Source organism: Crotalus tigris, unplaced genomic scaffold (assembly GCF_016545835.1).
Source record: "Crotalus tigris isolate CLP2741 ecotype Arizona unplaced genomic scaffold, ASM1654583v1 scf7180000017601.7605149639:7615979, whole genome shotgun sequence".
Lineage (NCBI taxonomy): Eukaryota > Metazoa > Chordata > Lepidosauria > Squamata > Viperidae > Crotalus > Crotalus tigris.
In genome coordinates this window covers 7,240,835-7,265,204 of record NW_024096505.1, presented here as the reverse complement: position 1 = coordinate 7,265,204, position 24,370 = coordinate 7,240,835, and the positions used below count along the sequence as shown (strand labels likewise).

At 39.6% G+C, this 24,370-nt stretch overlaps 2 protein-coding genes across 12 annotated transcripts in view; both read left to right on the top strand.

Annotated features, from left to right (window-relative positions):
* The window catches only part of DOCK3 (dedicator of cytokinesis 3), a 182,786-nt gene extending 176,567 nt beyond the window's left edge, over positions 1-6,219 (top strand). For 9 of the 11 annotated variants that reach the window (XM_039319577.1, XM_039319619.1, XM_039319561.1 and 6 more), the window contains 2 exons: positions 482-564; positions 1,576-6,219. In XM_039319577.1, coding sequence (XP_039175511.1) covers positions 482-564; positions 1,576-2,082 — 590 coding nt within the window. In that variant the 3' untranslated portion in view covers positions 2,083-6,219. Of the gene's footprint in view, positions 1-481 lie in introns of all 11 variants that reach the window. The other 2 variants (XM_039319570.1, XM_039319611.1) reach the window with 2 other exon arrangements.
* Positions 6,220-15,153: 8,934 nt separating this feature from the next.
* Positions 15,154-23,534, top strand: MANF (mesencephalic astrocyte derived neurotrophic factor). The gene is made up of 4 exons (XM_039319524.1): positions 15,154-15,337; positions 18,719-18,846; positions 20,420-20,561; positions 22,700-23,534. Exons 1-4 carry the CDS (start codon positions 15,250-15,252, stop codon positions 22,882-22,884), a joined length of 543 nt encoding a protein of 180 aa, XP_039175458.1. The 5' UTR covers positions 15,154-15,249; the 3' UTR covers positions 22,885-23,534.
* The last annotated feature ends 836 nt before the right edge of the window (positions 23,535-24,370 follow it).

The window sequence follows — 24,370 nt, the reverse complement described above, 5'->3', positions numbered from 1 at the left end:
TTACCTAAACCTTGAAAACTTCAGAAGGGCTGTGAATGTGCTTTGGGACTGGACTTAAGATTTTTGAATGATGTAAGGTAACCTGATGTCTTGCTGTAGGTTTTGATGTATAAATATATATATATATATATTGAGCTCAAGTTATTTTTGAAAACAAATATTACTTTAGAAATTTTTATCCTCCTTCTAAGGACAATCAAGTACCAAAAAGTAATTGAGATTTCAGATTGCTAATGAGCCTGTTTTCTTGCCACGGGAGCCTTGATACAATATCAGCTGTTGGTAAAATTCCGCTGCCTTTACCTTTTATTTTCCATTTTATGTTTATTAAAAACATTAGACTGTATTTACATAAAAAGACTGATTTCTGAAAGTGAGTATTGAAGTACTGTCAGGATTAACATTTGCTTTAACCAGTATTGCACAAATTAAGATGTATGAATAGATCAGTGATTCTGCCCTATGTGACTTCTCTTATAAGGTCACTATTTACTACACTTTGATGCCTTCCACCATCATCTTAATGACGCTCCCCCAGCGCTGCCTGCACGAACATTGCGCAAGGTAAATGTTTTGCCATATTTCAGAACCTTCTATCCAGTCAGTTACAGTTCTTTTGGAGGAAGAGTGGCATATAAAATAAATACATTGCTGATATCATTTCTCTGTCATATTATATCACCCTAATATTGCTTAGGTTAGAATTTTAGGATATACTTGTTATACCCAGTTTTGGGAGCGATTAAAAGCAAAAATCAGTATCCCTAAGAGAAACATACAAACTGCAAGCTATCATATAAGGGTCTCCTGGGTTATTTGAGAGTAAGATGCTAAAAAATGAAACGCATCACCAGGATGTTCAATAAATTCCTATTTATTCTTTTATATAAGCTGTTCACCTTGAACAAGTTCATATAAATAGCAGTCTAAATTATGTCCAATTTTTGCTTTTGCTTCCAGACTAATGTGAGAGGATGAGTCCAAATTTTCCTCCTAGCTTAATACTAGGAAAGGAAAAGGATTCTTTGCTGCTGAGCTGTGCTGTCAAAATCAAGGAGGCGATACACAGTATATTCTAAACTTAGCTGAACATCTAAGACACCATTGACAAAACAAGCCTTTTCTTAGCACCTATTTTCATCTCCAGTTATTTGAACATATTGATTCAAAAAGAGATACTTAACTAGGTGTTTAGAAAGAAAATTATTATCTCTATTTTGTTTTCCAGAATTTGTTTACGGTATTTCCCAAAAATTCCATCTTGACTTCACTTTGAATTACCTCTCCACTGAATTGAATTAAAGCTGTATCTTTAATTCTTAAAGATTATTTTCATCTCTAAATATATATCACAAACAGGTGTAGCATTTTAGAAGCTTAGAGGAGGTGAGGTATTATTAATTGAGATGAAAATCAAGAATATCACTAAAATGAGCTGAAAATAGGAATAATATTCTTTTATCTACAGCGAACATATTCACCATGGAAATACATGAAACTCTTTGTATGTTCTAATATATATATGTGTGTGTGTGTGTGTCTGTTTTGCTTTGCTTTGCTTTTCCATTTAAATAGTCTCCTCTTCACCCGATACCTGCATCCCCCACAAGTCCCCAGTCTGGCCTGGATGGAAGCAATTCCACTCTTTCTGGTAGCGCTAGCAGTGGTGTTTCCTCACTAAGTGAAAGTAATTTTGGCCATTCGTCTGAGCCCCCTCCTCGAACAGACACCATGGATTCTGTCCCTAGCCAGACGTGGAACACTGACGAAGACTTAGAGACGCCCTATCTGCCTGTCAGGTACAGTCTCTCAGAACCTGATGTTTTAGAAACTCTCAAAACCCAGCCATGCCGAAGCCACTCCGCTCCATCTGGAGTCATTCCTCAGGACACTATGGACCCTCCAGCTCTACCCCCGAAACCGTATCATTCCCGTCACCCAAACTTGGATAAAGAAGAGGGAATGATTCTGCAAGAGGATGAAAAATATCGAGCGCTGCATCGCAAAATTGCCCAACCAGCTACTTGTGCAAAAGAGGAGCAAGCAAGGGTGGCGTGGGAGCATGGCATCAGTGAGCAATAGGCAGAATTTTCAGAGTATAGTTTGTATGATCATTCCAGGTTTTAGAACCAGAACAGTGTGTGGAAAAATAGAGAAGTTGATTATTTTTTTTCCTACTGCTGTGAGATTGACTGGAAACAGAGAGTGAGCCAGCATGTAAAAAAAAACCTGCTGCTTTCCTTTTTATTTAATTTTATACTTTCCAAGTTTTTAGTGGTTTGGGATTTGTTCTTTTTCCCACACTGGATGCTACATTCCTTCTACAGTTTCGGACAACAGAAGAATTGAATGACACACAGGGAAGTGGCATGGGATTTTTACAAGCTTTTGGTTTGAAGATGTGCACAAATTGAAGCAGTTGCACTAGGAATGTGTTTATTTGTTGTGTTAAATGGATTTGGGGATTCCATGAAATGTCAAGCCAGAAGGTGCAGTTTAAAGTTTGAAGTACAGTGAATTCTGCTTTTGAAGACACTGGATCTTTCAGGCTTCAGGCATATGAACTCTTTTGTGGTGATCTCCCTGCGCTGCCTCAGGAATGCTGAAGCAATCTGACTTACGTTCGCTTGCTATTGCCTATTTTAAATATTTTCTAGTTTGCTAGACTTTTTATTTCAATTTTTTTTCTCATTATTATGGTGTATTCAAACAAGCCGTAGCCCATTTTTGGCCAGCTGTGCCTAAAGAAGCTTTTGGCCCCAGCATTCTTTTATTCTTAAAAAAATAGTGTTGCCAAAAGCCAATTCAGGATTGGAGAAGGAATAACTCTGATTCAGCAGCTGGGAATCTAGTCTAGATTAAAATAAAAGGAAGAACTGAGCGCATACTTGATCTTTGCCTCAAACATCTTGTGTCAAGTTCCCCAAAGACTTTCATGTCACACAAAAAAACAAAAACAAAAAACCCCAACCTTGTTCCAGTGGGTTAAAGTATAGGTATTAAAATCGTGACTGATTGAAAGGCATTGACATACAGAGGAAGGAGCTACTTAATTTGTATTCAAGAACTAGTTCTATCAATTAATTTAAATTGTTGCCATTATACATTATCACCAAAGGAACCATGATACATGGTGCCATATATTATGCAGTAGCTGATAGCGTAACTAAAGTTGGAAAAGTGTCAGAAAATGTATGAAAGGAATACACACATTAAGCAATATGGAAAACTTATAATGCAAAATAGTTTTATATTGATAATTGAAGAATTTTAATCAATGCTTCATTTTCTTATAATTCATTCCAGGTTCTTAAAATGGAAAATATAAATGGAAAAGCTTTAAGATCCAGATTTGTTTTTGTTTTTTGCCCAATCTTTGGAAGGGTAAACATTCCATTTATTTTTATATTTTTCACAAGCACATTGTGAAAAATTTATAAGTTCATGGCTATTCCACAAAAGTCCGAACTAAATTATGAATCACTTAATATTGTAGGAAAATGGATCCTATTCACTACAATAGATTTACTCAGTGTTTCTCCCACAAAGGCAAATAATTAAAATGTCTATCCATTAATAGAACATGCAACACTCGTAGAATGGATTCTCCTTCTTCTGCCCTTTATACTCTCAAGATGTACTCCAGGGGTCTTCTTTGAAGCAGACTTGAGGAGTATAAAAGCAAAAAATAATAGCCAATGTATGAATGAAAGTCTGCTCATGAAATGTAAATAGAATCTAAGAAAAAGTCAAATTTAAAATCTTGATTTTTGTAATTAGTGAATCATTATTTGCAGGGAAAAAGGGGGAAAAAATTAAAGACCAAGGGTATAATGTGTAACAGCTTCCTGTGGCCAAAATTGCTTTTCATGGGAGTACAGGTAGTCCTTGACTTATAACTGTTTGTTTAACAACCACCTGAAATTATGACAGTGCTGAAAAAACTGACTTATAATTGGTCTTTGCACTTAACAACCATTGCAGCCTCCCCAGGGTCATGTGATCAAAATTGGGAGATTGGCACTTGGCATGTATTTGCAATGGTTGCAGCATCCTAGGGTCACATGTTCATGATTTGTGACCTTCCCAGGGATTTCCCACATGCAAAACTAATGGGGGAAGCTGGTTTCACTTAATAAACGTAGCAAAAAAGGATAGTAAAATCAGGTGTGACTCATTTAATGATCGCATCATCTAGAAATGGAGGTTGTTCAGTTACTTTCTTCAGTGTCTCTTGTGTGCATAAGACACATTAAATTCTTAAGTGAAGTAACATGAAAAGTTGATTTTGTTTATAGTCATTTCTTTACTTGGTCCCATTAGCAGCATTTTCCCACTGGTGCCCCCAAAAGCGTATCTACAAAAGCACAGTAGAAAACATAAGTTTCAAATTTTAGAACATCAAACATCCAGGCATCCTAAATTTCACTCATCCAAAACTCCAGCAGGATTCTTAAAGTATATCATCTTTTTGAAGTTTGAGAGAGCGGCAGCACACTCCCAAGCATGTTTAAATAAAATATTTGTTTAAATTCATTGAATCTTGATCTATAATAAGCGATGGTTAGAGGATTGAATTCTGGATGTTAACTATATTTTTTCTTTTTATTTATTTCTGAAATTTTAACAGGTCATATAATATTTATTTAATAAATTTATATAGCTGACCTACTAATGGCTCTCTGGGTGGTAACAAAAGATAAAATATAACACACAAATCTGTCAAGACCACTGAAAAACACTTTACCAACACTTCCCTCAGACAGAAGCCAGGCTCCATTGATATTGTGGCCTATATGCCTAAAGGAAAAGCCAGGTTTTCACAGACTTGTAGAAGCAAAAAAGGTTGAATTATTTCAATGTTCAGAGGGAGATTATTCCATAAGGGATGTGCTATAACAGAGAAGGCACACTTCCTAGGATCTATCAAGTGACTTGTTTCACTGAGAGGATTTGGAACATGGCCATCTTTATGTATTTAGTGGAACAGGCAGAAACAAATGGGGGTAGCAGTACTGCAAGTAACCTGGCTCCGTGCCTCGTAGTTAAGGTGACAATCAGTACCTTGAATTGCACTTGGAAGACTACTGGGAACCAGTGAAGTTTACATAGCAGCAGTGTTAGATGAGCATATTGTATTGTATCCAGAACTGAACATGTCACTGTCTAATTGGGAGGTTGAAAGCCAATTTGATGTAGTGATTGAGGAATCAGGCTAAAAACCAGGAGACTGAGTTCTAATCCTGCGTTGGGCACAAAACCAACTGGGTGACCTTGGCCCAGTCATTTTCTCTCAGCCTTGGAAGGAGGCAATTGTAAATCATTACTGAAAAAACTTGGCAGGACAACTTCAGAAACTTGTTCAGGAAATCTCCAAGACCTGGATATGATTGACCAGAAGAAAGGAAAACCGGGAGGTTATTAGGGCACTGCCTCCCAATCTAGGAACTGGCACAACTGATACATAAGATGTCTCTACTCAAAAGACCTTTTTGCCACAACTGCTATCTGTTCCTCAATCAGAAGTTGAGGATTACCAACTCTGTGGGAATGTCACCCCACCAGAAATTAAGAATGGAAGATCACTAGATTCAGGGGGCTTTAAAAGCCAAAGGTAGTCAATCTCATCAGTTGAGAAAAAGCCTGTTCTTCTCCACCAGACTCTCCCAGCATCCAGGTACTGGCAGACTACCTCAGTAGTATCAATTGGATGGTCCGGGGCAGAGAGTTATAACTGAGTATCATCAGCATACTGATAATACTTGATTCAGTGCCAACAGATGACCTCACCCAGAGGTTTCATGTAGATGTTAAATAGGATTTCAAAGACCAAGTGCATTCATATTACCATAATCACCAAGTTCTGTGGAGAAAGGCCCATTTTGATACATTAATAAGAATTTTCAGGATCCATTATTTTTCAGTTTCTTTTATGATGTTGGTGCGTGTCCACGCAGGTTTGTGATAGCTTTTTAAAGGGAGCATTGTGTATATATCTGTGTGCAAAATATAAAATCAAATTTCCAGTATATTTTAAAAGATTAATGTGAAATTAAGCGTTGTATAATTTGGAACTGAAAGTTCACAAAATACGGTTAGTCCTCAACTTACGACTAAAACTGAGCCAAAAATTTCTGTGGCTAAGTTAAACATTTGTTAAGTGAGTTTTGCCCCTTTTTACGACTTTTCTTGTCACAGTTGTTAAGTGAATCACTGCAGTTACTAAATTAAGTAACATGATTGTTAAGTGAAATTGGTTTCCCCATTGACCCTGCTTGTCAGAAGGTCACATGACTACAGGACATTGCAGTTGTCATAAATATGAACCAGTTGCCAAGCATCTGAATTTTGATCACATGACCATGGGAATGCTGCGATGGTCATGTGAAAAAGTCACTTTTTTCAGTGAAGTAACTTTGAATGGTTACTAAATGAACTGTTGTAAGTCGAGGACTACCTGTATACGGATAGAAGTCAGGCTCTTAGATGCCGTATGCATATTGCTAAAGTTACTTATTAATTTTTCAGATCACCAAATAAGCACTATTGCATGGAATCTATGTGTTAAAGTGGCTTTCTGTAAAAAAGCATCTTTTTTTCTTGGGCACAGGTAGCTAACGGAAAATAATCTTTTTATATTTTTGGACACAAAAATCGCACAATCATGCTGCCTTGAAAAAGGTGTAAGTGCTCCAAAATATAATATGTTGCCTGGAAGAGAAACTTCAAAGACAATGGTGTTTGGAAAATGGGATGAATTCATTCCATCGTGTATTAGTAATAGAGAATATAGTTAAATTTTGTTATTGTAGAGAAAAAAATCCTTCCCCAGGAAATATCCCCATAATCATTTTGACTCCCTATCCCACCCTCGTCCTCATTTTACTGTCAATGGGGACTAAATAATTTTCTATATGAGGAATAATGAGACTGCAGGAACTTTACAAAGGGAGTATAATTTGCTTAATTTTCTCTGTATTATGTCTTATGTAGATATCTCTCATGAATGCTGTGTAGTTGTACAGGAAATTGAGCAAAAAATGTATAGATTGTGATGTCTGGTACTCTGCCCTGTAAATGTGTTTTTTAACCTATGCCAATCTTATTTAAACACACCACACACACATTAAGCCAATTCTCTTTTTGTGTATTCTTGTTCAGAAAACCTGTATTAATTGTAAGGAAAACAATCTAAAGGAAAAAAAAAAATGTACCAGAATCCTAAAGATATTTGGTTGTATATATTGTGATAGCATGTTTCCAGAATCAACAAATAAGTGATGTGAATTTTAGGTGTAAATATCTGATGTTTTGTTTTGGAATTTCTCTTTCCCCACTCAACTGCTGTGATGTGGAATTAAAGATTAATACTGATATTAAAAAGCATTGAGCAAATATATTTTCTGAGTTAGTGATGAAATATTTATTTAGATGGCCAAGTATATCACACCAGACTCTGTACAGGTAATTCTGAAGTTATGAATGTAATGGAGCCTGCCAATTACATTTGTAACTAGAGGATTCGTTAGAGTAAATCATGTAAAATGAACATGAAAACTTTACTGATTGACTGCACCTGTCGTTAAGTACACAAGGTATCTCAGGGAGGGGAAGGCCATGGGAAGCCTAGTGATGGAACAGGCCACCTGTTTAAGACCACCCAAGCCTTCCCCAACCCAGAGATACCTCATGCTCCCCACAATTGCTCCCCCCACAGGCACTGGCCTGTGGAGACTCATCTTGTGAAGATCTAGCAAGCTATCTCTTCTCCAGCTTCTCTGCCGTGGTTTGTGTGTTTGCTCCCAACGCTCCAAAAGCAGAATGGGATGAATGCATCCTGCTTGGCTTCTGGAGCAACACGCAGCCTCGCTGTCTCCCCCAAAGGCTTCCAGTCTCAGCACAAAAAGTGTTTGCATGCCGACGTGAGGCTTTGAAATCGCGTTGCCTCAAAGTGTCTCATCGGCTTGCAAAGGTTTTGCACGGAGATTGGAAGCTTCTGGACACCGTGATCACGCGGGACCTCAGGCACCCATCCACTTTTGCAGAGAATGGCAACCTGAAGTCCCACGAGATCACAGCACCCAGAAGCTTCTATTCTCCACGCAAAATGTTTGCAAGCCGATGTGACACTTTGAGGCAATGCGATTTTGCTGCCCCAAAGCCTCCCATCAGCATACAAACACATTGTATTTATTTATTTATTTATGAGACTTATATACCGCTTTAAGTGCAAGCACTCTCTAAGTGGTGTACACCAGTAAGCAATGTATATATATATATACATTGCCCTCAACAATCTGGGTCCTCATTTTACCTACCTCAGAAGGATGGAAGGCTGAGTCAACCTTGAGCCGGTGAGATTCGAACCGCTGACCTGCTGAACACAGTCAGCTAAAGTGGCCTGCAGTACTGCACTCTAACTGCTGCGCCACCTCGGCTCTTTTGCGCAAGACTGGATGCCTTTGGAGGAGACTCACCAAGGCTGCCCACTGTTCCAGAAGTGACATGCAGTCTAGGTGAGTCAAAGAAGCCGAGCAGGGTGTGCTCGACCCACTCTGCTTTTGGAGTGCAGGGAGCAGGCACAGAAGCCGTGGCAGAGAGGCTTGAGAAGAGAACTCGCTAGGTCTTTGCAAGACCCAGTGCCTGTGGAGGCCCAGTGGAGGGGAGGGGAGAATAGGCAGGGCGAATGTTGCAGTGCTTCTGTCGTCATTCGTAAGGGCGAACAATTACCATAGGGCTGCAACATTTGTAAACTCGGGACTATGTCGTAAGTACTTGGGAGGCTTATGTCACAACTTTGAATGGTCGCTAAGTGAACTGTCGTAATTTGAGGATTAGTTAAATACTTTATATTCCTTTGATCTTTTATACAGGTACTGTAAAATGAAACTATATGTACTAGTAAATCTGAGCTGGAAAATAAGATCAGAAAATAGTGTCAACAATCTGGCAGGAAAATTCTATCTGCCTATTTATCCTAAAGGGATCCTATTTCAGTTGCAAGATTAAGATACATCAAAATGCTTTCCCAAAGACTAATTTGAAGGCCAGTGTCAAAAGCATTCAGAAGGCTAAAATTGCCAAGAGAAAAGAGCTGTCAATTTACTCACCTGTTAAAATGAAAGCGTTTCCTGAATGTTCCTGTATTCTCAATATTTCTGATAGATGATGATTCAGTGATGCAGCTTGACAGACTTATTACATCAGGCCAGTTATGAGCTACAACAATTCCGTAAATCCAGAAACATGCTCTCCAGCCATTTCCAACAGCGATGGGCTTCTGCTGCCAAGTGGCAAAGCACATCCTATGCACTCATACACAGCCATGGCCAGAATATGTGGCATTCCATCATCATGATTAGAGCTAGTTATTTTAACACTCTTAAGAGTTGCCCCAGATAAATAGAGTTAAAATACTGTGTAAATGAGGCATATAGAAAATAAACTTTATTGTTAGTTACCATTGGGGTCAGATTGTATGGATGAATGTTAGGATGGAACAAATATGAAAAGCACAGCCTATACAACATGATGGTATGGAATAGATTTTAGTTCAGGTCTTGTATATGAACTGACACATCTGTCAAAAATATAGTTGATATTGAATGTGACAGATCCTGTGCAAATCTCAGCTCTTCCCAGAAATTTTACTTGTTGCATTCACACAAGTGTTGGTCTAGTAGTTCATTGCTATCTCTATCATATCACTATCATGACTTTAACTGAATGGCTCTTTTTCCTATTTGAGGAAAAAACACCCAGTGGGGCATAATTAGGATTAGAGAGAGCTTTAAGAATGAAAGAAATGTTGGATGAGAGGGTTGTTTTCCAAGACACCCCAGCAATGAAGATTGGAAAATATACTACTTTCAGTAAACAAATGATCACAAATGAAATAATTGATTCAATAATTAATTTGTCTAAGCAATGTCAGAATAGTGGTCATGTACAGAAGAACTGTAATAAAGATCTAACCCTATTAGCTGAACAAAATTCACATTCATCTCCCATCTCTGCATATCAATTAACAATAAGTAGTATTGCAAGGAATTAGCAAATGTGCCTCAATTTACAGCACTTTATCTGGACTCAGACCTGGTTAGCACTTGGATGAAAAATCCCTAGGAAATTGCAAGCTGTAGGCTAGATGGGAAAACTGGAGAAAAAAATAAAATCTGATGACAAATCACTTCTGTATTACTATCTAGAAAATTGCATTGATGCATCCACAGTTACCAAGAGCTGACTGATTCAAGGGTATCTTTATCTTTTTAATCTAATTTATAATACAGGTTAATCAAAAAAGCATAAATCATCAATGTGTTCCTGATTATTTCTAGACTGTATGGATGAAACACTATTCTCCCTTGTCTCTTAATTCAGAATGTGTTCTTCTATGCACAATTACTTCTGTAACCCTAACCTTTGCGGTACTAGTTATGAAGCTCTAAATGAAAAACAAAATAATCCTGCAAATACAAGTTCTATGATACTGTCCTTGAATTGAGAGGCCAAGGGACAATCTTAATTATTACACAATCTGAACATCAGTTTAATGATAAGAATTAGAGGCAACCTTGAAATGAAGGCAGACTCAGCTAAGCTCAGTCTACAGACTGGGCATGACCTCTTGAACTAAAGACCAGTTAACAAAAATCCAGTTGATCCCTTAGAAAGTACAGTTCAGTCCTAATATTGTTAATGTAGCCCTTCTGGACATTCATAATTTGTTTATCTGCTCTTGCAGTCTGAACATTTGGTAACAAACTAAGCTGACTCTTTTACTGTCCTATCTAGAATTTGCATATATCCAAGTTTGGTTGATACTAGACTTTCCTGTGTTCAAATATAGACTGAGCCATAAAAGTGGTCTAAAAGGTAAAAGTAAAGATTTCCTCTGTCCAGTCATATCCAACTCCAGGGCCGGTGCTCATTTCCATTTCTTAGCTGAAAGACCCAGGGTTGTCCAACTTGATGATGTGGCCAGCATGACTATACACTGATTCATGGAACACTGTTACCTTTCCACCAAAGTGGTACTTATTTATCTACTTGTAATTGCATGATTTGATCTGCTGGGTGGACAGGAGCTGGGACGAGCAACAGCTCACCCCATTGTGCAGCATTCAAGATCTTGAACTTGGGCTGTCAGCTTTCCAGTTGACAAGGTCAGTGTCTTTAACCACTGAGCCATTGCACCCTCTAAAAAGTGGTCTCTGAACTTTAATTAAATGAATTTCTATCTTAGGAAATTTTGTTCAGTACCTAACATACAGGTACTTTATAGATATGAGACACTTTATAATGAGAACCTTTTTGGGAAGCCACAGTGAAGCTGGAGAAGAACCTAGACATGAAACTTAACAGCAGACGATCTTGGAATTCCTTAAAAAATCTGGGTGGAGACAGAACCCAACCACAGCAACATCACACAGATGAACAGCAGACCAAGTAGCCAGCCAGTTGCTGAAGAATGGAAAAAAGCAAGGAAAAAAGGTGCAGGAACAAGCCATCCGAAGAAAGGAACCAAGGAGGGGCTATTAAATACCCCTTTTGTGGTATTTGAATTGGAGGAAGCTATAAAGACTATGAAAACAAACAAAGCAGCATAAAAACAGAACTCATAAAGCAGTTTGATCTCTGTACTCTCCAATGGCTCCTGCAATTGACGAACTGTATGGTTGGATTTAAGATACCGAAATTGTGGAGGTAGGCTAGAGTTACTGCCTTACTGAAACCCAGCAAAGATCCAAACTATTTGAAAAATTACTGAACAGTATCACTCCTCTGCCATCTCCACAAGGCACTGGAATGGATGATTCTCAACCATACCTCGTGCAAAGATCATAAGGGAGCAAGCAGGTTTTAGACCTGGGAGGTCATGTTGTGGCCAAATCCTAAACCTTACAAAACATATTGAGAATGGTTTCAAAAGAAAGCTAATTACTGGAGTGGCTTTCATTTACTTGACTACAGCACATTACATTGTTAACTATAGAATATTGTTATGCAAGTTAAATAACATCACCAGAAATAATAAGCTTACCAGACAAGAAGATTTTATGTGATATTGAATGGTAAGAATAGTAGATGGAGGATACAGAAGAAAGGCTGCCACACTGTATAACATATATATGATCAACCAGTCCCCGACAACACATTCATCTATGTAGACAATACAACAATGGCTGCACAAGGATCAATTTTTGATAAGGTAGCTGGGAAACTTACAGTAGCACTTGAAGAATCAGGATATTACACTATCAACTACTATATTTAAAGCCCAACCCAAACAAGACCCAAGTATGTGCTTTCCTCCTCCAAAATTGAGATGCAAGGGAAGAGTTGGATGTTATGTGACAAAGGAACCGCATACAACACTGTCCAATACTGAACTATCTTGGTGTGACTCTTGATAGGACACTCTCTATTTTAACATTAAAACTAAAGTCAGCTCGAGGAACAATATAACTAGGAAATTGATAAACTACACATGGGGGGCTCAACCATCTACATTGTGCACATCAGCTTTGGCCTTGAGTGTCTCTGCAGCAGAATATGCTACTCCAGTGTGGGGCACATCTGATGAAACAAGTTGTTGATGATGATGTCACCATTAATGAAACAGTTCACTCAGTGACAGATTGTCTCAAATCTATACCAACTGAGAAAATATATCCCCTCACTGGTATTGCTCCTCCTATGATCAGGAGAGAAGTAGCAGCAGATGCCGAGAGAACTAAGCAAGAGAATGATTGACACCCTCTGAATGGACATATGCCCCAAGCCCCACCGACTCTGATCTAAGAACAACTTTATGGCAACAACAAACATTCTTGAGGGTATGCAAGAACAAAAGCAAATTGAAAGATGGAGGAAGGAGACCATCAAGCAAGGAATAACTTTAAAGCTGGCCCACATTAAAAATGAAATTCTGTTGCCTGCTCTCAAAAGAAAGTATCTACCCATACACATACATAACACGCATATACACATTATACACACACACATACACACACACACACCCCTATGCCCATACTTATAAATATTAATCACTGTCCATTTTGAACACATAGCTGAAAAAGGAAACTTGAGAGTTCACAAGGTTGATACTATATGGAACAAAACTGTGACTGAATCCAGATGTTCTGCTTTGGACACTACGAAGCCTCCTCCCAGAAGATAACAAGGAAAACAGGTCATGAAGAGGATGGGTAACGTCCCAGACAATCCTGCAGACCTTGCTCAAGCATCGCTTATATGCTATATCCTGGATAGAAGGACCAGAGCCCAGTCCATCTGCTGGCATGTCAGCTACTATCAGAAACATGTATCAATGACTTATGCTTGGCCAATGACAATGACAAAGCAAAGAAGGTGGCTTTATTCTGGCAGTTCAAAGTTATAAACACTAGAATTCAGGTTACAACTTAAGTGTTAAGGTGTTTTACATATAAAAAAATTGCAGTTAGGTAAGCAGCAGGGTATATTACAAATTTCCGCCATTAAGGTAGTCAATTGAGAAGGGCCTTTTCTGTGGTGTCTCCCCCCTGTGGAACATCATCTTCATGGTGATAAAACTGGGCTCCTCCTTTACTCTTCCAAAAGGCTCCAAAGACATGGTTTTGCCAGCGGGCCTGCGGACCCCCAAGTTGATATGGAGCCCATCAAATAGTTACTATGATTGTTCTTGCTAAAGGGATGAGGAGATATTTTTTTGAGTTTTATTCCTGTAAGTTGTCTGCTGTCACCTTGAGTTGGGTGGCCATATAAATTTCATGAATTCATAAATAAATAAATAGTGCAATGTTGTATATATGTGATCTAACTTTTTACCAATGCATACATCTCAAAAGAGATTTTATACTGAAGTTTTAAGTCTCCTCCCCTTTCTTGGAGTACAATTTCCTAATTGCTTTCAGTACCTGAATATATATATTCCTGGTCAACTCTGAAATGTATAGATTTTCATGTCAGACATAATTTTTATCTTAACTTCAGTCCCAAGAAATTCCTATCATGAAGCTGTCATGTTTATGAGGGTTGTCTCATTTTCAGATTTATATTCCTGGAGGCAGTTGCAAATCCCCTCTTTATCTCCGACTATCTTAATATCTTATCCCAAAATAATTAGTACTTGTAATGATGCGGGTCTTATCTAAACTGATTCATAAGATTCCTTCTTTGAAGAGCCTCCTCTGGAGGACGCTTCTTGATCTGTAATTAATGAGGTCCCCATCCCAAAAGCCAAGAACGGTTTTTGGTGTCTTTTTATTTCACAAATGGAGGCAAATATACATGTCCCGTCATAATGTTGCAGGATCCAATCTGGATCGATCACCGGGACCTCAGAGGTTTAGTCTTCCGAGTTTTCGTTATCGTGCTGGACCAGCCCATCCTCAGGGTACGTCTCTCTCACCAGAAGTTCCCCGGAAGATTAAACCTCTGGTCCCGGTTACCGACCCAAATTGGATCTTTTCATTACAGATGCCAGACCAGAAGCGGACAGCACTCAGCCTATGCCGGTAAGATTCACCCCGGTGGCCCACTTTCCTGGCTCCGAGCATCCTTGCACCTATATCCTCTTGATTGTAAGGAGTCTTCCCGTGCTGGACTCTGACCGGTGTTACGGGGTTGGAAGGCCAGCAATCGGTGTTGGAAGGCCAGCCCCTCTAGGCGGCCCACTTGCAATGGGGCTGCTTGGCGAGAGCGGCCGTTCCTTCACGCGACCGAAGGAAGCTGCCGGCGGATAGTTGTGACTCTGGTCGCCGTCCGGGGCTGCAACTCCCGAGGGGTCGAGAGCTCGAGAGCAAGCGGATTCAGAGCTCCGCGTTGGCTTTGCGGAGGTGACCCCTACGGGAACTTGTCGCCACGTGCCAGAACGCCGCCCCGGACGTTCGCCGGCTGAGATTCCCGAGCCCTTCGCTCGCCGCGTCTGCCTTCCGCACCACCAGGCATCCGCCATTGGTTACGGCTAGCGGCACATGCGCGCCTCCCGTCTTCCTTCGGAAAAGCTTGTCCAATCGGCGGCTGCCAACTCTCCCGTCCTGAAAACGCCTAGGCCAACCAAGAGAAGCAGCGTGGAGGCTGGTTATAGAATGGTCCAACGAAACCCTCTAATGTAGAGCGAAAGAGGGGAAAGCAGCCAATGAGCTTCCGAGTGGGTGGCAAGTGTGTCGTCAAGGCGCCGGCTGCGAAGGGGCTTAGTGTGAGCCGAGCGAGCGTTCGAGGCGGGCTCGGTGAAGGAGGATGCGGGCGGCTAACGGGCTCTGGGCGGCGCTGGCCTTGATCCTGCTCCCCGGAGACGGCCACGCTCTGCGAGAGGGAGACTGCGAAGGTGAGTTGGCTTCGCCGAGCGAGGGTCTGGCGAGGCGGCAACAGCCAGCCGTGGGGATCTCCGTGGGGGATGCCGGGGCTGCGCTGGCTGTGGCGGGGAGGCGAGCCAAGAGCGCCCAGCCTACCGGCTTCCGCTCCCATCGGAGCGAGGGGTGGCTCGAGGCAGAGCCTTCCCGCCTTCCACTGGCTCCGTCTTCCATCGCCAGGAGTGATGTGAGCTACCTCGCGGGATTGTTGTGGAGCTTAGACTCTACCAAAGTAGAAATCTGGAGAGGCTTGGAGTCCCTCTCCCGTGGCCTCCTGAAGTCCCTTCGCAAAAAGTGGAAAATGCCGCGATTTAGGGGTGTGGACCATTACTGCCCAATGATCCAGAAAGCCCTGGGGTGGGGTGGGTGGGCTGCTATCAAGACTAGGACCGGGGAGAGGGAGGTTCGGGTTTCTGAAAAAATGGGTTAACGGCGTTGAAATGAAATATTTTCTTAGGCAGTATTTCTATGAGCCGGAAAGTGTTTGGTTTCGCACCTGGTAGTAAAGAGAAGTCAGCGCAACTTTCTTTCCGCCAATGGCTATAAGGTGACTATCAACCTCGACTGCTCTTTAGAAGGCCAGATCCTGAAGTTGAAACTCAAATACTTTGGCCACCTAAAGAGAAGGAAGGACTCACTGGAGAAGGGCCTAATGCTGGGAAAGATTGAGGGCAATAGAAGAAGGGGACGACAGAGAATGAGGTGGTTGGATGGAGTCACTGAAGCAGTAGGTGTGAACTTAAATGGACTCCAGAAGATGGTAGAGGACAGGAAGACCTGGAGGAACATTGTCCATGGGGTCGCGATGGGTCGGACACGACTTCGCAATTAACAACAACAACAAGGATGTGTAGGAAGATGCAACTGCTGTGTCAATCACTGCTGTGTCAATCACTATAGTGCAAGGGACACGCGTTGATCTTCTTTCTTCTTTTTTGTAAGTGATTGCTGTTTTGAAGAGTATTTCCTATTTTTTTTGTATTCTGAACAGCATAGTGTAAGGACTAGAAACCCAGGTTCAAGTCTACTCTTAACTTTCGAAGCTTCGTGATTGATTTGGGGCTATTCACACACTTGGAGCCGAACTGGTCTCTCATGGGGATCCCTGTCTAAGCTGCTCTGAGTTCAAAATAAATTAAATCAAATGTGATAAAGTGAATGTCCTGCTCTTAACAGGACAGTGTTTCCTGGTTCTCTGTTGTCTGGCATTTCCTGCATGAACAGCAGGTTGATTAGTCATTTTAATTTACACTAACTTTGTTCCATAATCAAACCTGAATCAAAATTAATCACAGTATTTTCAGTAGTATATTTAAGCGTTACAAAATAACTACATTTTATTAACTGTTTGCTGAATGTGTTATATCTGCACTGATACTGAAGTAAATCAGGACGCATCTGGGATTTCTGGCAATGGTTTCTAGCTAGGAAAGCGTATGAGGCTTTCCTTAACACCTTTTCCATTTCAGAAACTAGCACCTTTTGGTTGCTATCTCAGCAAAGAGAAAATTAAGAATTTATTCAGCCAGTATCTTTTAAGGGCTTTATTATGGGCCCATAAAACTATCCAGAACAATTAAAGAAATGTGTATTCGTTCTTATAACCACCCTGCATGCTATGAAACAAAATGTATCACATATCACTTTTCTTTCAAAGAACACACATTTTTCTCGCTTTCCTTCTGGAAAGTTTAACAATCTGGAAGTGGAAGTTGCTGAGATAGGAATATTTTATTTTTCTCTAAAAAGACTCCCATCTTTATATCTTGGGAAAACGAGCACTGTTCTTCATTTGGTTTCCAAATATGAAAAACTACAGTATTTTCTGCTATACAAATACAGATTAAAAGTGAGTACTTTGATTATATATACAGAAATTCTGAGGCTTAAAAACAATGTCATAAACTTGACAAAGTTACAATGAACAAAGCATATTTCTTTTATTCACTGGATAGCACGGTATGCATCATTCATCATTCTATTGAAAGAAACGTTATTTTGCCTATCTCCTTGCAGGCAGCTTCTTCATTATTCCTGGTATGGCCATGATGATCGGAGACCTGTGTGAAACCTTATGAAAACTGAAGCAATTCTGATATGGAGTCTTCCTATCTAGCCCAGAGGTCTCCAACCTTTCCGGGCTTGAAAACCGGAGGGAAGGAGAGCAGCTTCAAAATTGGTGCATGCGCATGCGCACACAAGGGGCCATGCACACTGGTGCGGCACAAGCAGCCCCATTCATGCATCTGGCATGTGCTGGCACCATGTGCATGTGTGAACGACCATGCAACCCTCCCCCATGGCAGCTAGCAGCTGGTTCACGCATGCACAAATGGGCCACGCTAACCACCCGGGCAGGCAGCACATACACAAATGGGCTGCAGACAGCCACCCCGCGGGCATGCACAAACGACTGTGGGCACTAGTGTGAGTGGAGGGAGTGCGCACCGATACATGTGTGAACTGGCCAGCTGTTTCCGTGGCCCACTGGCCAAAAGCCCATGGCCCGGGCCGCAGACCATAGGTTGCGGACTCCTGATCTAGCCTGTCCCATCTTGTATTGTGTTAGTGGTGCAGCAATAAGTAGTGCTGTACTAACTGCCATAGTACCAATGTGAGCTGATAAAGAGATCTGTGAGATTTAGTAACATCTCCTGAATGCCAAAGCACAATTAAGCCTTCAGATAAGCCCCATCATATTTTAAAATCCTGCTACAAATGTCATTGCAATGGTTATTCAACTCACATGACCACAACTTAAATGGTTTCATGGTGGAGTCTTAAAACAGTAATTAAACCTGAAAGTCAAAGAAATATTAGAAGGATTTGTTTTTCTTTTGAAAAAGAAACAAGGCTTACAGAGGAGCAAACATTATCACATATTAAGATAGTTGACGTTGTAGAGTAAGGATGGAGTGCTGCAGGAATTTCTATTTCTAAAGCACTTGCTAATTCAACTACTTTGTATTACATCAGGGGTGTCAAACTCAATTTTATTGAGGGCTGCATAAGCATTGCGGTTGCCCTCAGGGGGCCGGGTGGGTGCAGCCTACTTGATGGGTGTGGATGGAATGGTGTGGTCTACTGGGTGGGTGTGGCCAGCTCTACATTGTTTGTGTCAAGGGTGCCTGTGGGGGCCTGGGCAGGAGTGGGACAGATCTGAGGGTATCTGACATGTCTGTATTACATTATCCCACTTCTTTTTACTATATGTGTTATTGGAATATGTCTTTTCTTTTCCCCCGGTAAGCTTATTTTCTGCATTAATATTCTTTTTTTCACACAGTATTCTTTTTCATTGTTATTTAAACCTCTTGAATTCTTAAAAGTTACAATTGTCTTTTTTTTCTTCACAGTGTGTGTGTCATTTCTGGGAACTTTCTATCGGGCTCTACAAGAGAAGAATGTTGAGTTCACATCAAACAGTGTTGAAAAAGAACTTTTGAAATTCTGCAAAGAGGCAAAAGGCAAAGAAAACCGTTTTGTAAGCATTAATAATAAAATTGGGTTTTCAGTCTGTTATCAATTATCCATATTTTAAGCAGTGGAAAGCTAGTGGAAAGATTTAAATTGCTTAAAAGACAAAATATACTTGAACAAGTATGCTACTGAGAGCCAAAGGGGAAAATGTATTTGAATTATTTATAGTAGAAGCTTCATACAAACAGCATGTTTTCTAAGATTAACACTTTTAATTTTAAAATCCAACTCTAATTGTAAAGACATTGGCATTACCTGTAGGAAACCAAGAATAAAGTCTCTAAGCCAAAAGCCCTGCTCAGAAGAGAGTTTCCTATTCATTGAAATACCATTAATAATCAGTCCGGCCAGATTACACTGATCTTGAACCCAGACACTGCAATACAGATGATTCCACTAACAGCATATATAACATGGTATTTCTTACAGACTGAGGGGCTAGAATCTGTCATCTGTATCTACTCTTAGATCAGTGGTTCTCAACCTTTTTATACGGCGACCCCGGTCATAAGGACGCGGCGCGCATGCGCAGCGGCAGCCCCGTGCGCAATGCGCACGCGCGACGCGCACGTGTCCTTATGATTGGGCGGTGCGCGGCAGCGGCCCCTGAGGGAAAAAATGGCGGATCGCGTTGTTTGGCGACCCCCGTAAAATGGTTGTTCGACCCCAAATGGGGTCGCGACCCAAAGGTTGAGAACCGCTGTCCTAGATCATTTTAGGCTTTAGTTAGCATTTTGAATTAGGCTATGTGACAAATTGGGAAATAGCAAATTCAACAGGAACTGGATGATACGAGAAAAAGAAATCAACTCTAGAAAATATTTTGTAAAGCATGCAGTGGGTAGTGATCAATTTTATCTATTTAGAATGTGTGAGTGTACTTTATCTAGAAAAGAAGTTGAGCTGGCACACCCACCAAAACAATGAAAAACATTCCTGAGAAAAATTATTACTGGGTTCTTACTAGCAATGTTTTCGGGAGTATTCTTGGAGTAGCTGATTTGGAATGACTTCATTTATTTTGAGAGAACTGGTTGTTACGAGTAATGCTCACACCCCTTTTCATTTAACAACATCACTTCTGAATTCTCAATATTAATATTATTATTATTATTATTCTGTTTGAAAACAAGGGATTGATTATATTCAGATATTTTTATTTACTTTAGACACCAAAACAATGCTTGTTAACAGGAAAGAAAGAGTGCAGAATTCTCACATTGCACATAAACTAGCCAGAGAGTGGGGTCATCCCAGTTTTCTTTTTCATCTTAGCTTCAAAAAATGTTAGTTAATATTTCCTTTAAAAGGTTAACAGTGGTAATAAGTAACTAAATAAAACTAAGTAACAGTATGTAATTATATTTTATAATAAAACAAGTGTCTTCCTAGTTTTAATTGCTTTCAGTAAGAAAAAGAACTACCCAGTGCTGAAGTGTTTTATCAGAAAACAGAGGCTGAAATTACTTTGAGTTTTATCTATGCTTTTGATAAATTTTATACATGCTCAAAAAATGCCGGTTCTTCTTCTTTTTTTTTTAAATGTCCTGATTTCTTTCCCATTGTTTCCCTTCTAGTGTTATTATATTGGAGCAACCAGTGATGCAGCCACCAAAATAACTAATGAGGTATCAAAACCTCTAAGTCATCACATCCCTGTTGAGAAGATTTGTGAGAAACTGAAAAAGAAAGATAGTCAGATCTGTGAACTGAAATATGGTGAGTGCAGATAAATGTTGTCTATTAAATAAATGATAGCATAAGAGAAATGCTGAGTTGCACTAAAAACCCTCCAATTACAACATTTTCTTTCAACAGTTAAGATTCATAGAATAAAAGGATCATTCGCTATATTTGTAAATCAGAGTAGTTAGTCACAGCTAGATGGATTTAGCTGATGTTGAAAAAATTAAGTAGGATTGAGCTTGCTTAATATTTGGAAAACCACAATAACTCCTAGGCCTGTAGGACAAACTCTGAAGCTGAGAGATCATCCCCAAAGGTTGCAGTGCTGATCACTTCCATACTGTTGTCAAACAAGCCATAACATCATCTGGAGTTGAGCTCGATTCAAGGGAAACGGTACCTGTACATTTATGTACTACTTGTTATTCACAACAAGGAGTCCAAATGCAGACAAGCACAGAGCAGTATTAGTATTAGTTACACTAATGTGGCAATAGTGTCACAGGAATGTTCAAAGCATGCGGTGATTTGAAGACAATGTAGAATTTTTTATCCTTTGTAAGTTTGTTTCCTCCTTAAGCTATAATATTTTGTGGTAATGAATTCTGTGAAGAATATCTATTTTTCTCATTATTTCAGTATTTTGCTTTATTGGATCACTTGAAGTGATTGTACTGTCAGAGAAGGAAAAAGTTCTAGTTTAAACATTAAAAGTATTGCAGGATAAAAATAATAAATTACTGAGAATAAGCCTCCAAGTAATAGAGCAATTCTATGTTTATCAGCTAAAAGATATACTTCTTTTATTACCAAACAAATTGATAATGTTTGGAAATAACAGTAATAATATGAACGAGTCTGGGCAGCTTATAACGGTAAAAACAACAATCCATTAAAAGCAAACTAAAACAATATGCAAACATGTAAAACCATCAATCATAATTCCAAAACAAAAATAATTATGATCAGTAGCAGAACCATCCTTACATAAGCTCAACAAGCCACCATTGCCAGACCTCCAAGCACAGCAATAGACTTCAGGGCCTTCTTAAAAGACAGGTTGTTTGGACCAATCTGAGTTCCAGGGGAATGATGTTCCATAAGGTGGGCTCCGTGGCAGAAAGTGTTTTCTTCCTGGGTCCAGGGAGATGACACTGTTTTGTAGATAAAGTGCGTCTCTTGCTGGTCCCGGTGGGATGGTGGATATAATCAGGCAGTGACAGACCCTTCGTTAGCGCAGCCCCATGCCATGTGGGCCTCGATAGATCATTACCACCACCTTGAATTGAACCCAGAAGCATACTGGCAACCAATGCAGCTTCTAGAACAGAGACATGTGTGCTGATTTAGGAGCCCATATAAACTGCCTGTGCTGTCACATTCTGTATCAGCTGCAGGTTTAGATGCTCTTCAAGAGCATTTTATTTTTTATGACACTACTGTAGAAATCTACTGAAAACACCATAACAATTTATTTTGTTCCCAACTCTAGTAAAGGTAGCCCTTGCCTTATGATTACAACTGAGCCCAAAATTTCTGTTGCTAAGTGAGACAGTTAAGTGCAGTTGTTAACGTTAGTAACAGTTAAGTGAATCTGGCTTTCCCATTGACTTTGCTTGTCAGAAAGTCACAAAAGTTTATCACATGACCCTGGGACACTGCAGCCGTCATAAATGTGAACCAATTGCCAAGCATCCAAATTTTGATCAGGTCATTATGGGAATGCTGCAATTGTGTGAAAAACAGTCATAATTCACTTTTCAGTGCCGTTGGAATTCAAACGGTCACTAAATGAATTGTTGTAAATTGAGGGCTACCTGTATAGATTTGAGTTATGAAAACTTGCGTTCTTCATTAAAGTTGACCTGAAGTAATCTTTTGTTTTTTAAAAAAAGTCCATATATTTAGCCAGTACAAGCTGAGCATAGTAACAATAACAGTATTCTTTTATAATCTCCAGTAAGTGTATCTTTTTTATTCAATAAAAGATACAAAAAAGGAGGAAATAGTGGACAAATTTGAGGAATAACTTAATTCATCATTGTCTACCATTAACTGGAAACAGTTCCTTCCAAACTATGTAAGATCAACTGCTGAATAATTAGAGATTAATCATCTAACACATGGACTGTTGATGCATCATGTACTAATACATACTCCTCTTTTCACAGATAAACAGATTGACCTGAGTACTGTGGACCTGAAGAAACTGAGAGTCAAAGAATTGAAAAAAATTCTAGATGACTGGGGTGAAACATGCAAGGGCTGTGCAGAAAAATCAGATTTCATTCGTAAAATCAATGAACTGATGCCTAAATATGCACCAAAAGCAGCCAGTTCGCGGACAGACCTCTGACCACCATAGTGACCTCTATCAATTAGCAAGATACACAAACTACGTTAAACTTTTTCTTCCCCGGAAATCTGTTTTTTGTAACTTATTTAACTGGGTTTCTAGTGTCAAATTGAAAGGATTCTTGCAATGTTGGTTCAGATGCCTGGTCATGTCTTAAGTTTTTATTTCTATTGTTTCAGATTTATTATAAGACTTTGACATACATATGGGATTTTTAAATAAAAGTTATGAAACCTAGTGTCAGTTGAACTAAAAGAATTGGCATTAGTTTAGTGTCACGACTGAATATTGCACTTTTCCAGCACTACCTAACAATGGTTTGAAGATGACCTATGAGACAGTGTAGCATGCATCTGCTGTTATTACTGTCTTTCTACATTCCATTCCTTAAAATGCTGAACACTTTTATTACATATCCAAATTAAATGTTTTAAACACAGTCTTGCACATCTTTCACAGGAGTTAATTTCTCTGAATAAGAAAGGCATTCATTCTCTCTTTGCTTCCACTTTCAGTACAGATGACAATCCTTTGTTATTCAACTACAAATATGCAGTGGCAGAAGGGGAAGATACACTGATGTATACTTTTTTAAAAACAGGATGAGTTCTACTTTCATATGCTGCACATAATATAAACTGTTAAAGCAACTTGTGATGTGTTGACTCTTAGTTCTGGGTGTGGGCATTTCAGATGGTGTCAATATAAGCTTTTTCTGCTCAGTGGAATTAAATCCGTATGATTCATTTTTGAGAAAAACTTCGCTGTAAACAAGAATTTCTTCATTTTTGACCAATGTAAATGTGAAAGCACTGAGGTGTTACAAAAAAAAGACAACTCTTCAGAATTAATAGGGAAGTCCCTCAGCGATTTAAATCTATACAGGAGTCATTTGAACAGATTTCGCAGGGAGCAGCTATTGGACAATGTTTTGCAGAATACGTCACCAGAAATTAAACATGGGGAAAATGGAAGAAAGCACCCCTGCAGAAAAAACTGCTTTTAATTAATACTTTGAAATAATAAATATTGAAAAACAGGTGTGGTCATGAGCCTGAGGAAAAGGTCTTTATAGGTTTTTAAATAATTTTGGAATTTATGAAATGAGATGTAATGTTATGCCTACAGACAATGTAGTTGAAAACAGTATACACAAGTTGTTACAAACCCTATTAGAATTAAATGAATGTCTGCATGGCAGAAAGACTAAACCAGTGGTTCTCAACCTGTGGGTCGGGACCCCATTTGGGGTCGAACGACCATTTCACGGGGGTCGCCAAACGCAGTCCGCCATTTTTTTTTCTCCTTTTCCTCAGCTGTGCTACTCCCTTTTATTCTGTTGGCTTTTGAAAGCCAATAGAATAGACTCTCTTGAATAGAGTCTAATTCTATTGGCTTTCAAAAGCCAATAGGAATTGTCCAGGCTGTCTCTGTCCTGCTGAACCCGCCAAAAGTTCCCATTCTGCAAACGGTGCTGCACCAGTTG